Genomic DNA, 14064 nt, shown 5'->3' with positions numbered 1-14064 from the left:
CTTTTTCATGTATTTGTTATGCTTTTTTCAAATTTTATTTTGCGTTTTTTCAAAAAAAAAAAAAAACACAAGCTGACATGGCATCCTCCCCAACATCCTGCGCAAAGTAACTTGCTTGTAGCGATTTTGTTGTTTCATTGACATGATACGTGGTTTATTAAAAATACAAACATAGAACATGTAAAAAGAATCTAAAGTTTCAAAAAAAATTTATTTCTCATCTATTTTCTCATCATCATCCCATATGTGGTATAAGATGATATGTTTAGAAGTAAAATATAATAAATAGTATCAAATCCTCTAATACCACATAATAGAATGATGAAAAAATAGATAATGAAATAGTTTTCTTCTAAATCACATAATACCAAGTAGTGGTTCTACGTAAATAAGATAAAATAAGCGATCTAAAACTACTCGTTTATTTTTAGAGATGAAATAAGATGAGTTAAAATTAAAAAATTAAATAAAATATTGTTAAAATATATTTTTTAATATTATTTTTATTTTAAAAACCGCGTGCCAACTTCCATTACGAGATAAAAGGATATGCACGCGGTATAAAAGGTATCACTGCTCCCTTTATTTAATTCGACATCTCAGCATGAACTGTATACCCAACGTACTTTTTTCTTTACTCAGTCCACACGTCCCCGCCCACCCTCCTTCTAATGAAGAAAGAACCCTTTAACTTTTAAGTTCTAAATAATACCCACTCCCCTTCCTCCTCTATCAAGTCTCAGCTGCCACAGCCCACATTCTCTCTCGCGCAGCACCATTAAGTTACGAAGAAGAAACAGGGGAATCAACTTCGGATAGAGATCAGGTGCATACCAATCTGTTCAATATCCACTCCCATCGAGTTCCACAATCTTCCCAACTCACCAAATGGCCGAACGAGTCCACCCGCATGACTCGCCCCCACCGGCACCTGCACCCGACGAAACTTTCTCCGACAGCTCTGAGACTGCGCTCAAACCCGCCCTACGTATTCCGAGAAACCAGTGCCTCAGCCCGGAACCTATGTGATCCACGTCCCCAAGGACCAGGTCTACCGTGTCCCTCCACCCGAGAACGCTCGCCGCTACAAGAACCTCGCTGGCAGCAGAAACCGCCGTCCACCCTGCTGCCTCTGCCTTTGCTGGTTCCTCGCACTCACTGCTATCGTCCTGGTCCTCGTCGCCGTCGCCGCAGGCATCTTCTACCTCGTCGTCAAGCCCGAATCGCCGAACTACTCGGTCAATGCAATCGCCATCAGGGGCCTCAACCTGACGACGGCGACATCGTCTTCTTCGATCCTCACGGTCTCGCCTGAGCTCTATGTTACCGTCAGAGCCGATAACCCCAACGACAAGATCGGAATCCACTACCAGAAGGACAGCTCCGTCGAGATCTACTATACGGACGTTAAACTTTGCAACGGCGCATTGCCGGCATTTTACCAGCCGTCGAACAACGTGACGGTCTTCCGGACGGCGCTAAAAGGGACCCGGATCGAGTTATCGAGCAGGGTGAAGAGCTCGTTGGTGGAGGCGCAGACGCGAGGTAACATACAGTTAGAGTTGAAAATAAGAGCGCCGGTTAAGATCAAGGTGGGGTCCGTTAAGACGTGGACGATTACCGGTAAGGTGGACTGTGACTTAACGGTGGATAAGCTAACGGCGAACGCGAAGATCATTTCCAATGAATGTGACTATGGTGTGGATCTTTGGTAGAAAAAGTACGGAGATATAGTGTTTTTGTTGATTTGGTCCACAGTTAGGTTGTGGGTACACACATGCATTGCTTAAATTTTTATTTTCTTTCTAAGGTTTGTAATTGTTTTTTAGCTGTTTATACATAATTGTTCATCAATATACATAGAATTTCTTTTCCAAATTTGAAGTTGTATTGGCATATTATGAAGATTAATGAAATTCTAATTCTCTTATACCATATACGACCGACTGACGTTACATAATATGATTTAAAGGATAAATTTTAAAATTTAAATCTTATAAATAAAATATTATCATTTAAGTGATGTGGATAGTGTGCTCTACTCACTGACTTGATAATAAAATAATTATATTATAAAATATTGTTAAGGTTAATTCAAGATTAATGTCATAATAATTCAACCAGAGTGAAATTTTGAAATATTGTTTTATTTTACATAATATTTTTTATTTTGAAAAATTATATTAACATTGGGCATTGCTTTAACTTAGTTTACAAGTTATATAATTTATGATTTATGGATATTAATGAGATTAATAGATAGAAGGTATAAATCATAATTTCATGCTTATAAATTATTCATTCATAGTTGGTGATAAAATTGAGCATTTTATTTTATAAGACTATAGCAATTACACTACAAGAAATAAGGCCTTTTGCAGTAATTTTTTGTCTGTTAGAAATAAAATTGTCGCAAAAAGTCTTTATTTGTAGTGATTTTTTACATCGTCGCGATCTCTTCACATCAAGTTGGAAAATAGTCTTTTGCAATGATTTTTTCTACTTTTTGTGACTGACAAATTCGCTGCAAATAATAAAGCAATTTTTATAGCGATTTTTACTTTTTGTGATGAAAACATTTGCCGCAATATAGAAAAAACATGTTGCGACGGTTCGTTGTTCGCCGGAAATGTGAAAGTGCTCTTTTGCAGCCATTTTTTGACTAAAAAGTAAAAGACAGTCATTCTACTTCGTTTAATTTATGTTGACTATTACCAGCGATTTATAGTCGCCGCAAATAAGCTGCCGAAATGGACTGATGTTTTGAGATTTTGCGGTGATATGAAAGTGCCGGAATAAATGAATAAAATTATATTACCCCGCATGTTTTCCCCTTGTTTATTCCCTCAGTTCTGCCCTGTCTCTCCCCAATCCCTCTTCCTCTCTCTCATAGTGCTCATCATCCTTCGGGGTAAGTTCTCTCTCTCTCTCTCTCTCTCTCTCGTTCTACCCTCTGACTTCAAACCCCAGGGCCTTCACAATAGACCCTGTCTCTCTCTCCACTGCAGATTTCTTGTGGGTTTGGTGCTGCGCACGTTTGTGGGAGTTCTTGGAGTTTTGAGTTTCCGATCGATGGTAAGGTGTTATGTGCCTTCCTCTTCCTCCTTCGCATTCACGAACCTGTTATCTAGTTTCATACAATTACTCAGAACAATAGAATGCCACAACTCAAGTAATTAAACTCTCGTAATGGAAGAATGAATCACACTGTTATAGAACTGAATGAGAGAGATTTTCGAGCAATCTCCAAGCTCCTTACAATGACTGTTTACAGAAGAAAAATGATCTACCTGATTACACAATCCCCCCCCCCCCCTTTTATAGAAAGCTATAACAGAACTAACAGACAACTCGGGAAAAGCTTCCCAATTAAAGAAGAAAAACAAAACGACGCCGTCTAAGCTTATTTCTATAAGCTATCACAAGTCCAAACGAATCGTTTCATTAAAACTCAAACCCTTTTGTAACGCAGCATTTTATTTAATACTCAACGCACCGTATTGACTAGCCGTTAAAGCCGTTACTCCTGAACAGCTATTCCTTCGATGCCTCACTACAAATTCCACAAAGCTTCAACCTAAATCCCACATAACATTCTCCCCCTCTTATAGGACTTGCCCACAAGGCCTTCAATCCAAATCCCACATAACATTTATAAAATCGTACCCACCAAATGTGGATACAGTTGCCTCAATTTCCACAAACATTCCCAAGAAGAGTCCTCAGGAGCAGCCCCCACCCAACTCACCAACACTTCAGTCATAACTTTGTTACCCTTCTGCTGTAGTCTGCGGTCAAGGATCTCTTGTGGCTCAGGTTGCAAAAGACCACTAAAATCAGTTGGAGGCAAGGTTGGCAAAGGAATGACATGTTGTCCCACTTTCTTTTTTAAACAAGAAACATGGAAAACGGGGTGGATTTTTGAAGATGATGGTAAATCAAGTTTATAAATTACAGATCCCACCTTTTACAGAATTTGAAATGGCCCATAAAACCTTGGAGCTAATTTCATGTTGTGGCGCATACCCACAGTCTTTTGTCTATAAGGTTGCAGTCTTAAGAAAACCCAATCACCAACCTGAAAAGATCTTTATGTTCTCCCTTTATCAGCAAAAAATTTCATCCTGTGTTGGGCCTTTGCCATATTATCCTTCAATAAACTGAGCAGTTCATCCCTTATTCACAACTACTGATCAACAGCATGATTGGAGGAAATTCCAAGCACATAAGAAAGAAGCTTAGGTGGACCATAACCATAAAGAGCCTCAAAAGGAGTCATTTGAATAGAAGAGTGTAGAGTAGTGTTATAACACCACTCAGCCATAACTAACCCTGAAGACCACACTCTTGGCTGTTGACTGCAGTAACATCTCAAATAACCTTCCAAGCATTTATTTAATGCTTCCGTTTGCCCATCAGATTGAGGATGGTATGAAGAGATAAAGTCCAAGGAAACACCTTGCAAGTGAAACAGTTGCTTCCAAAAAGAGCGTAAAAACAGCATCTCGGCCAGAAACTATAGATCTAGGTAGACCATGCAACTTAAAAACCCTATCAAAAAAAACATGAGCTACTTTAACAGCTGTGTAAGGATGGGAGAGAGGAAAGAAATGACCAAATTTATTCAACATGTCCACTACAGACAGCACTACAGAAAGGCCATTAGAAAGGGGTAAACCCTCAATGAAATCCATGGAGATATCAAGCCATGGAGAGTCAGGAACAGGTAAAGGTTGTAACAACCCAGGATACTTCACATTCTCAATTTTACTGACTTGACAGATTTCACATTCCTTGACTAATTTCCTCACATCCTTCCTCATGCCTGGCCACCAAAAATCCCTTCGTGCCCTTTGAAGAGTCTTGTGATAACCCACATGACCAGCTTGTGGGCTGTCATGAATATATTGCAATATCTTGGGCATAATAGATGAAGAGGGAACAACCACCAATTTCCCTTTTCTGAGTAGCAATCCTTGTTGAACAGAAAAATGTTTTGGCCCTTGTTGACCTTGCTGCAATTTAGGAATCAAATCAATATAATCAGGACATGAAGAATAACTCTGCTTGAGTTCTTCAATCCACAAAGGAGTGGGAAAAGAAATCATAGCCATCACAGCTTGTTCCTGCTCATCTTTCCTTGAAAGGGCATCAGCAACCAAATTTTCCTTGCCCTTCTTATAATCCACTGTGAAATCATAACCAATGAGTTTGGAAACCCATTTATGTTGTGCCTCAGTACCAATGTTTTGTTCAACCAAAAACTTTAGAGCTTGTTGGTCAGTCTTGATCTTAAAGGGATGGCCCAACAGATAGGGTCTCCATCTCTGGACAGCCAAGACTAAAGCCAACAGTTCTTTCTCATATGTTGATAATAACAAGGCTTTCCCTTTCAAAGCTTTGCTATAAAAAGCTATGGGTTGAGACTCTTGCATCAAGACTGCCCCAAGACCCATACCAGAAGCATCACACTCAATGGTGAAGACCTTTGTGAAATCAGGCAACCTCAACACAGGAGAGTTGCTAATAGCTGTTTTCAACAATTCGAAAGCAACAACAGCCTTATCATTCCAGCAAAAAGAATTTTTCTTCAACAAATCTGTTAAGGGAGCTGCTATAGACCCATAGGCTCTTATAAATTTCCTGTAATAGCATGTTAATCCTAAAAAACCTCTCAAAGACTTCAAGGTTGTATGAACAGGCCAATTCACCATAGCTGCAGTCTTTGCTAGATCTGTTTGTACCCCATTCCCAGATATTATATGGCCCAAATACTCAACCTCTTGTACACCAAACTTGCACTTAGACATCTTGGCATAAAGAGTATGTTGTCTTAATGTACTTAAAACAGTCTTCACATGCAATAAATGCTCAACCATATCCTTACTGTATATGAGAATATCATAAAAAAAAAACCAAGACAAACATTCTCAAGAAATGCTTGAAAATATGGTTCATTAAACCTTGAAATGTAGCAGGGGCATTAGTGAGACCAAATGGCATCACTAAGAACTCATAATGGCCCTCATGAGTTCTAAAAGCTGTTTTTGGAATATCTCCTTCCCTCACTCGAATCTGGTGGTATCCAGCTCTTAAATCCAATTTGGAAAAAAATCTAGCCCCTAACAATTCATCCAGCAATTCATCTATAACAGGAATTGGGAACTTATCTTTGATAGTTTCCTGGTTTAGGGCCCTATAGTCGATGCACATACGCCAAGTTCCATCAGCTTTCTTAACCAATAGTACAGGAGAAGAAAATGGACTTTGGCTAGGCCTGACCACACCTGATTGCAGCAAATCATTGACAATTTTTTCAATCTCAGATTTTTGATAATGAGGATACCTGTATGGTTGAACTGAAATAGGAGAAGCACCCTCCTTGAGGATGATTGGATGATCAAAAGCTCTTCTTGGAGGCAAACCAACAGGTTCAGCAAAAACATTAGTGAAGTCCTTGAGTAAGTCAGCCATGGGTCCTTCTACACAAACTTCCTCATTGTGCTGCTCAACAAGCATCAACTGTAACAACCAGCCTTGTTTATTCATAAAATGGGACTTAAATCCTGACATACCAGACATCATCTGTATACTGCCACAATTTAACCCTTGTAAGCGTACCAATTGACCATCCCACTCAAATTGCATTGACATATCAACAAAATTCCAAGTAATAGAACCCAAGGTCTTCAACCATTGAACCCCGAGGACAACATCACATCCTCCCAATGCCAGAACATGGAAAGGCATAGAAAATCTTGACTCTTGAATCTTAAATGTCTCCATTCCACAACCTTGACTCAAACGTTTTCCACCATTGGCCACTCTGACTTGCAAACTAGAGGCATGGTGTACCCTCACTTTAGCACCCTGGATCACTAAAGGATCTACAAAATTATGTGTGCTCCCCGAGTCTACTAAAATTTCAACAGCATAAGAACCTACACATCCATGTAATCTCATAGCATTAGCACCAATAGAACCAGAAATAGCATTAACAGACACTTCTAAGGTATCAGCAGCTATAAGATCAGGTTCTACATCTTCTATACACAAAGGCCCTTCACTATCAGACTGGTTTAAGTCATCAACATCAGCTTGAATGAAGTAAACCTTAGTCTTTTTACAAACATGATTCGGATTCCATTTTTCTTCACAATGAAAGCATAAACCCTTCCCTCTCTTCTCATCCATGTGAGAAGCATTCACTTTCTTCCAGGGAAGGGCATTCTTGCTGCCTTCCTCACCAATATCTTTAAGTGCATTCTGATTAACTGGCCATTTCTCAGCAAAATGAGGATTTGGTCTCCAAGGTTTCCTTGAAGACAACACATACTCTTCTTGTAACTTGGCCAAGCCAAGGGCAGCTCCTAAATTCATTGGATTAAACATTTTAACAGGGATTCTAATGTCATCTTTCAAGCCACTAATATAACAGCTCATTTTATGTCTATCAGATAAGCCTTTTAACCTTTTAGACAGTGCCTCAAATTGTGTGGTATACAGACCAACAGAACTAGTTTGTTTTAGTCGCATTAAGGCCTCCATTGGATCATCAAATGCTGATGGTCCAAACCTAGTTTGCATAGCCACCACCAAGGTCTCCCAAGAGTTAAATTGACCCGAATCCAAGGCATTCTGGTACCATACCAATGCCTCACCTTCCATATGATGTGATGCCACCATTAACTTCTGATGAAAATGTACTTGAAAGCAATCAAAGTATTGATTAGCTTTAAAGATCCATCCCGCAGGATCAAGACCATTAAAATGAGGAAAATCCAACCTAATTCCTTTCTGAAAACCACCTCTTCCCTCATGATTCCTAGGAGGCTGATCTCTATCTCGAGATACCTCCCTATCATAACGAGATATGTCATTCACAGTTTCAACAACAGATCTCAACATATCGGAAAGTTGATCTAACCTTTCTGTTATCCCTGTGATAGAGTGCTGATGATGTTGAAGCTATAATTGGACTGCTTCATGCTGTTTCTGAGATGCCTCCTGCTAACCTTTCAATGCACCACGCGTTCCTTCTGCCATAGAAACCTTTGATGTAAGGATCGCTTACTGTTGATACCAATTGTTATGTGCCTTCCTCTTCCTCCTTCGCAATCACGAACCTGTTATCTAGTTTCATACAATTACTCAGAACAATAGAATGCCACAACTCAAGTAATTGAACTCTCGTAATGGAAGAATGAATCACACTGTTATAGAACTAAATGAGAGAGATTTTCGAGCAATCTCCAAGCTCCTTACAATGACTGTTTATAGAAGAAAAATGATCTACCCGATTACACAATCCCCCCCCCCCTTTTTATAGAAAGCTATAACAAAACTAACAGACAACTCGGGAAAAGCCTCCCAATTAAAGAAGAAAAACAAAACGACGCCGTCTAAGCTTATTTCTATAAGCTATCACAAGTCCAAATGAATCGTTTCATTAAAACTCAAACCCCTTTGTAACGCAGCGTTTTATTTAATACTCAACGCACCGTATTGACTAGCCGAGGCCCGTTACTCCTAAACAGCTATTCCTTCAATGCCTCACTGCAGATTCCACAAAGCTTCAACCCAAATCCCACATAACATAAGGCCCTTCTTCTTCTCTGCTTCTCACAAACACGCCCACATTCACTTCAAGTTAATTTCCACTCCCATGAAATTTCTGTGAAATGAATTTCATTTGTGCAATCCGTGGGTTTTGGGGATTTTTCCTACGTTTTGTGTGATTTTCAGTTTGTGAATGCCTTGGGGGATTTTTCAGATTGTGATGTACGACGTCGCAATAAGTTTTGAAGATAAGTGTACATTGTTCGAGTGCATTTGGTTGAACTTTATGCTAATACAGAGGCTCTTGACTAAAAAGACTTGAAATTGGGTTTTTTCGAGTCTATTTAGTTTAATGCTAATGGAACTGAAGATAAGAGTAATGTCTAATGGGGATGAGAGTAACCTTTTGTTAGTGAGCATGTTGCTACCTACACAAATTATGGTGGGCCCAAATTACAGCATTCAGGGTTTTATAACTATCCAAAATGTAAATAGCTTTTGTTTTGAACATGAAGATGAGGGTCTGACTTTTAATTACCAATTGCTATAGGCATTGTGTGGATGACAGTGTGTGCCTAGCAATGCTAAATTATTGTGTGTTTATGTGATGTTGTTAACCACACATATGTGGGTTTTAAACACTGTGAACCCATTCTTAACTGTTTAATTTAGGGTGGATCAGTTTTCTCTAGAATGGCTGGCGTTCAAGGATTCAGATAGTATGAGTTATGAACTATCTATTTCATTCTTGCCTTTTGAATTGATTCCTTATGTTCATTCAGAAAGGCTTCAAGAGCAGTTGCCAGGATAATAGCTCTTACACTTGATCTGTAGGTTGATTTCTTTGACAGTCCACAAATGCTTGGCGAGCCAATTGCTACCTTGCGCTTATTACACTACGAAGGTTGAATTTAAGTTCTGTTCTTGAAGAAAATGTTGAACCCGGCCTTGTTGTGCAGTTGCTACTCTATGGTAGGGTTTTTTTAGGTCAAGTTTCTGATCCCTCAAAGGGAATATATGGAGCTGGAGCTCATTGTGACTATGGTTTGATTACCCTTTTAGCAACAGATGACGTTGTAGTTCTCCAAGTAAGAATCCTGTAACGATGATTTTTTTAAGGGTGATTATTTTGTAATGTGATTGGCTATTGCAACCATGTTACTTTTGCATCCAGATATGCAAGGATAAGGATGCTAAACCTCAGATATGGGAATATGTGCCGCCATCGAAGGGTGAGTAACTGTAGCAATTTTGGAGGTTGGGATTCTTCAACTTTAAAACAAATTGAGTCTGATCGATGCATAAATGCTTAAGTTTAGTTTCTTTTGGTTAAACATTATTCTCAAATTTTGTATGAGTGCTATCAATTCATATTTGTGAACAAACCCGATTCTTAGTTCCTTGCCACTTAATGAAATATTATTATTCTTTTCTTATCAAACAAAAGTATATATATATATATATATATATACACTTTCTCGAAGTCCCATCGTATTTCTTTTGATAAGTTGACCTCTCCCATCTTGCATATTAATTATTAAGTTTTCTATACACTGCGATTTTTAATTATAAGAAGATTGTGTGTTAAAGATAACAAGCGTAGATACAATTACTTCCTCTTCAGTGTCATTATAATTTTCTTCTACGTTGTTTTTCTGTTCTGAAGGATAACATTCTAGAATGCCACATTTTTGTTGCACATTGTCCAGCTGCAATCCTAATTAACATGCAGTAAATATATTTTGACATGCAAGGTCTACCTTGCACAGAGTTTTGGTGAATGGTCAAGAGAGATACCCTGTAAGGCCCCTGTTTTTAATTTTATTTTCCTTTCTTTTTCAAATTGTATTTTGAAGGCTCACCACTAGCTTTCAGATGATCCACAATGATGGATCACCAGTTTTATAATGTCACTATATAAATTACTCAACTTTATCTTTTATATGTTATCTGATACTATTTATATGGAGAATGGTGATCCATATTCTGCTTCTTTTGTTTCATTGAAACTTCATCCAGGTCTAGTGAGTTCGAGGAAATTTTGATAGAGATCATAACATCTTATCTACAAAGAAATATGGTATACAAGCTGGCCAAATATAGGGCTTTTGGATGCATATATTCTTATAATACATGTGCGTGGGAATTTTTGGATCATAGTATTCACTGGTCAATTTGTTTTCGCTTTCATGGGAAATGGGATTAAATTGTCTTTGGCCACTGTAAAGATGTAATCATTTGCTTTTGAGGATGCTTTAAAGTCTCAATAAGAAGGCAAAAGAGCCTTTAAAGTCAAAATGGAAAATATATCTATGATGTTTATTTCCATACAAGCCATTACAATTTTCTCTCATATCATGTATTGAAGATATTGAATAGAATTACTTATAAAAAGAAGATATTGCCTAGAATTACTATGCATTTTGATTTGGTGTTCACCCCTAGTATATTTGTTGAGACTATATTAGTTTATCAAGTTTCTTAGTTTGTCAATTTGTTTCTTGCAGTTACGCCTTTGTGTATGTTGAAATAAAAAATGAAGGGGAAGATGCCTTCAAGCCAGAAATATTTGGTGATATCATAATTTTAGAACGACTTTTTCTGATTCTACCAGCTCCACTAATTTAAAGCATCACCAAGGTTTAAATCATTTGCTTCTCCTTGATGACATATTTATGTAAATAATATTTCTAATAATCTCTTTTTTTTTTTTTTTTTTTTGCCCTTTTCTTCTTTACCTATCAAAAAAAAAAAGGTAGATGAGGTTGTGTTATTCACTTGATCTTGTTCTTCATTTGAGGAATTTGACAGGAAGGAAGGTTGCTAGTCAGAGAGATGACCTTCGTGAGCTTGTTGAACATTTTAATGTAAGTATTTTTCCTATTACTAGGACAAAGATTTACATTTTTTGGGTTTTGGTTCACCTATATTGGGCCTCCTAGGTATATATTATAAATCCCTTTGATAAACTGCATGTGCTTAGCTCATTATGGATCTGCTGGTAAATTGTTATGAAGCTCATTGTTGGATTCTGTGTAATATACAGGAGAGCTCTTGCATGAGCAGAGTGGTGGATGAGTACGAAATTTATGTCCAGATACTTCAGTAATCGAGTCATCTCTTTCTCCTTTAATATAAGCTGATTTCTCTCTTTTAAGCTCTAGGTCATAGCAGCAACACACATGAGATTCAGCTAGGAATTCCTCCAAGACGTCACCAGCTCAAGTTCTCTCATTTTCCCTTTCTTGGTTTTGGCTTGGACAGACCATCCTCTAGCCTTCTCCCTCATGGTACCACTTCCTTCCCTTTTTCTTTATTTTTATTACAAGTGTTATGAAGTGGCTTGAATTCTGATTGAACAGTGCAAGTGTCGTAGGTTCGCTCGAGCGGAGGTTCACTCAGCTCCAGCGAAGTCAGACAGAGAGCTTCGCTCAACATTCGCTCGACATTCAGCTCAAGCGAATTCAAACAGAGAGCTTCGCTCAACATTCGTTCGACATTCAGCTCGAGCGAATTCAGATAGAGAGCTTCGCTCAAGTATCGCTCGACATTCAGCTCGAGCAATATCCAAGTCAGAGAGCTTCGCTCGACACTCGCTCGACACCCAGCTCGAGCGAGTTCAGGCAGAGAGCTTCGCTCGACTCTCGCACAACTATTGGCTTGAGCGAAGTGCAGAATATCTACGTTCGCTCGACACTCGCTCGACGTTCGCTCGAGCCAATGTTCACAAAAGTGAATTCTCACTTTTCCTATAAATAACAAACGGCGCCTCTCTCTTGTCCTATGACTTCAGAATTCATTTGGCATTTGTTTTAGTGTTTTCTTGAGAGAGAAGTCTAGAGAGAGTTTTGAGAGATAACTTCCTTGTGAATTTTTGTTGTATTGATTTGTACTCCATCTCTGTTGATAGTGAAATCTTCGATACCGACCCCACCAGTGGACGTAGGCTCGTTTTGAGTCGAACCACTTAATTTTTGGTGTTCTTTCTGTGTGATTGTCATCAATTTCTTTCGTTTAGTTCCGCTACTATACTTCGTGTTAGTCCTAGCTTCACTTATCCCCAACAAACTGGTATCAGAGATTGGCTCAGGATCTGGAGGGATGGCTATGGCTAAGTTCGAAGTGGAGAAATTTGACGGTCAGAACAGTTTCAGTCTATGGCGCATCAAGATGAAGGCTTTACTGCGACAACAGGGCTTGTCAAAAGTATTAGAAGTCTCGGTATTTGAAGATTCTCCGGCTCCTTCGAAAGAAGAAGAAGAAAAGGTACACAGTACTATCCTTTGTCACTATCTGATGGAGTTTTAAGAGAGGTTGCTGATGAGGAGACTGCAACTGGTCTCTGGTCGGCACTTGAGAATCTGTACATGAAGAGATCTCTCACTAACCGGTTGTATTTGAAACAACGGTTATACACTCTCAAAATGAAGGAAGGTACTCTTATTTCTGAACACCTAGATGAATTTAATAAAATCATTATGGATCTGAGGAACATAGATATTAAGCTTGAAGAAGAAGATCAAGCGTTAATTATTTTATGTTCATTACCCACATCTTTTGAGAACTTTGTAAATTCCATGTTGTATGGTAGAAATACAATTTCCTTGGTAGATGTAAAGTCTGCTTTGAATTCTAAGGAGTTGAGGAATAAATTGAGTGTGAAAAACACTAATGAACAAGCTAGTGGCTTGTTTGTTAAAGGGTCCTCAAGCAGGGGTAGATCGAATGACAGGGGTTCAGAAAAGAATAAGGGGAAATCCAGGGGCAGTTCACAAACAACGTTTAGTAAGAAAAACGTCAAATGTCATTACTGCCATAAGTTTGGTCACTACAAGAACGAGTGTCCAAAATTGAAAAACAGGGAGGACGGCTCTAGTTCATCTAATGCCGTTAGTGTTGCTGATGATAGGTCTAACGACCTAGATCTTGTTCTAGTAATAAGCGACTCCAATAGTCGCTTTAGTGACAAGTGGGTCTTGGACTCAGCTTGCACTTTCCATATGTGTCCCAAGAGGGACTGGTTCACTAACTATGAATCAGTCAACGGAGGTTCTGTTTTGTTAGGGAATGATATGGGTTATAAAATTGCTGGAATTGGTTCAGTCAGAATCAAGATGTTTGATGGAATTGTCCGGACATTGTCTAATGTTCGACATATTCCAGAGTTGAAAAAGAATCTTATTTCTTTGGGTACTCTTGATTCTCTGGACTACAAGTACACTGGTGAAGGTGGAGCTATCAGAGTCAGTAAGGGCTCTATGGTTGTGATGAAAGGAGATAAGACAAATGGTCTTTATTTCCTTCAGGGCTCTACAGTGACAGGTGCAGCTGCAGTGTCAGTGTCAGATGATCCAGATTCAGATGTCACTCGTTTGTGGCATATGCGTTTGGGTCATATGAGTGAAAAGGGAATGTCAATTCTGAGTAAGCAGGGTTTGTTATGTAATCAGAAGATAGGAAGACTGGATTTCTGTGAGCACTGTGTGTTTGGTAAACAGTGCAGGG

The 14064-nt window shown here is 38.7% G+C and overlaps 1 protein-coding gene across 1 annotated transcript; it reads left to right on the top strand.

Annotated features, from left to right (window-relative positions):
- The first annotated feature begins 614 nt into the window (after window positions 1-614).
- On the top strand, window positions 615-1935 carry LOC121240694 (NDR1/HIN1-like protein 13). The gene is made up of 2 exons (XM_041138198.1): window positions 615-943; window positions 994-1935. Exons 1-2 carry the CDS (start codon window positions 889-891, stop codon window positions 1713-1715), a joined length of 777 nt encoding a protein of 258 aa, XP_040994132.1. The 5' UTR covers window positions 615-888; the 3' UTR covers window positions 1716-1935.
- Window positions 1936-14064: the final 12129 nt, after the last annotated feature.

Source organism: Juglans microcarpa x Juglans regia, chromosome 7S, assembly GCF_004785595.1.
Source record: "Juglans microcarpa x Juglans regia isolate MS1-56 chromosome 7S, Jm3101_v1.0, whole genome shotgun sequence".
Classification (NCBI taxonomy): domain Eukaryota; kingdom Viridiplantae; phylum Streptophyta; class Magnoliopsida; order Fagales; family Juglandaceae; genus Juglans; species Juglans microcarpa x Juglans regia.
This window is presented reverse-complemented; position numbering and strand designations above follow the sequence as displayed.

What these genes read in the sequence shown, in the direction of transcription:
- LOC121240694 (XM_041138198.1), top strand. Translation starts at nt 889, where the DNA reads ATGGCCGAACGAGTCCACCCGCATGACTCGCCCCCACCGGCACCTGCA. An exon ending in ACCGGCACCTGCACCCGACG is followed by an intron (nt 944 to 993) that starts AAACTTTCTCCG and finishes GCCCTACGTATT; the next exon opens with CCGAGAAACCAGTGCCTCAG.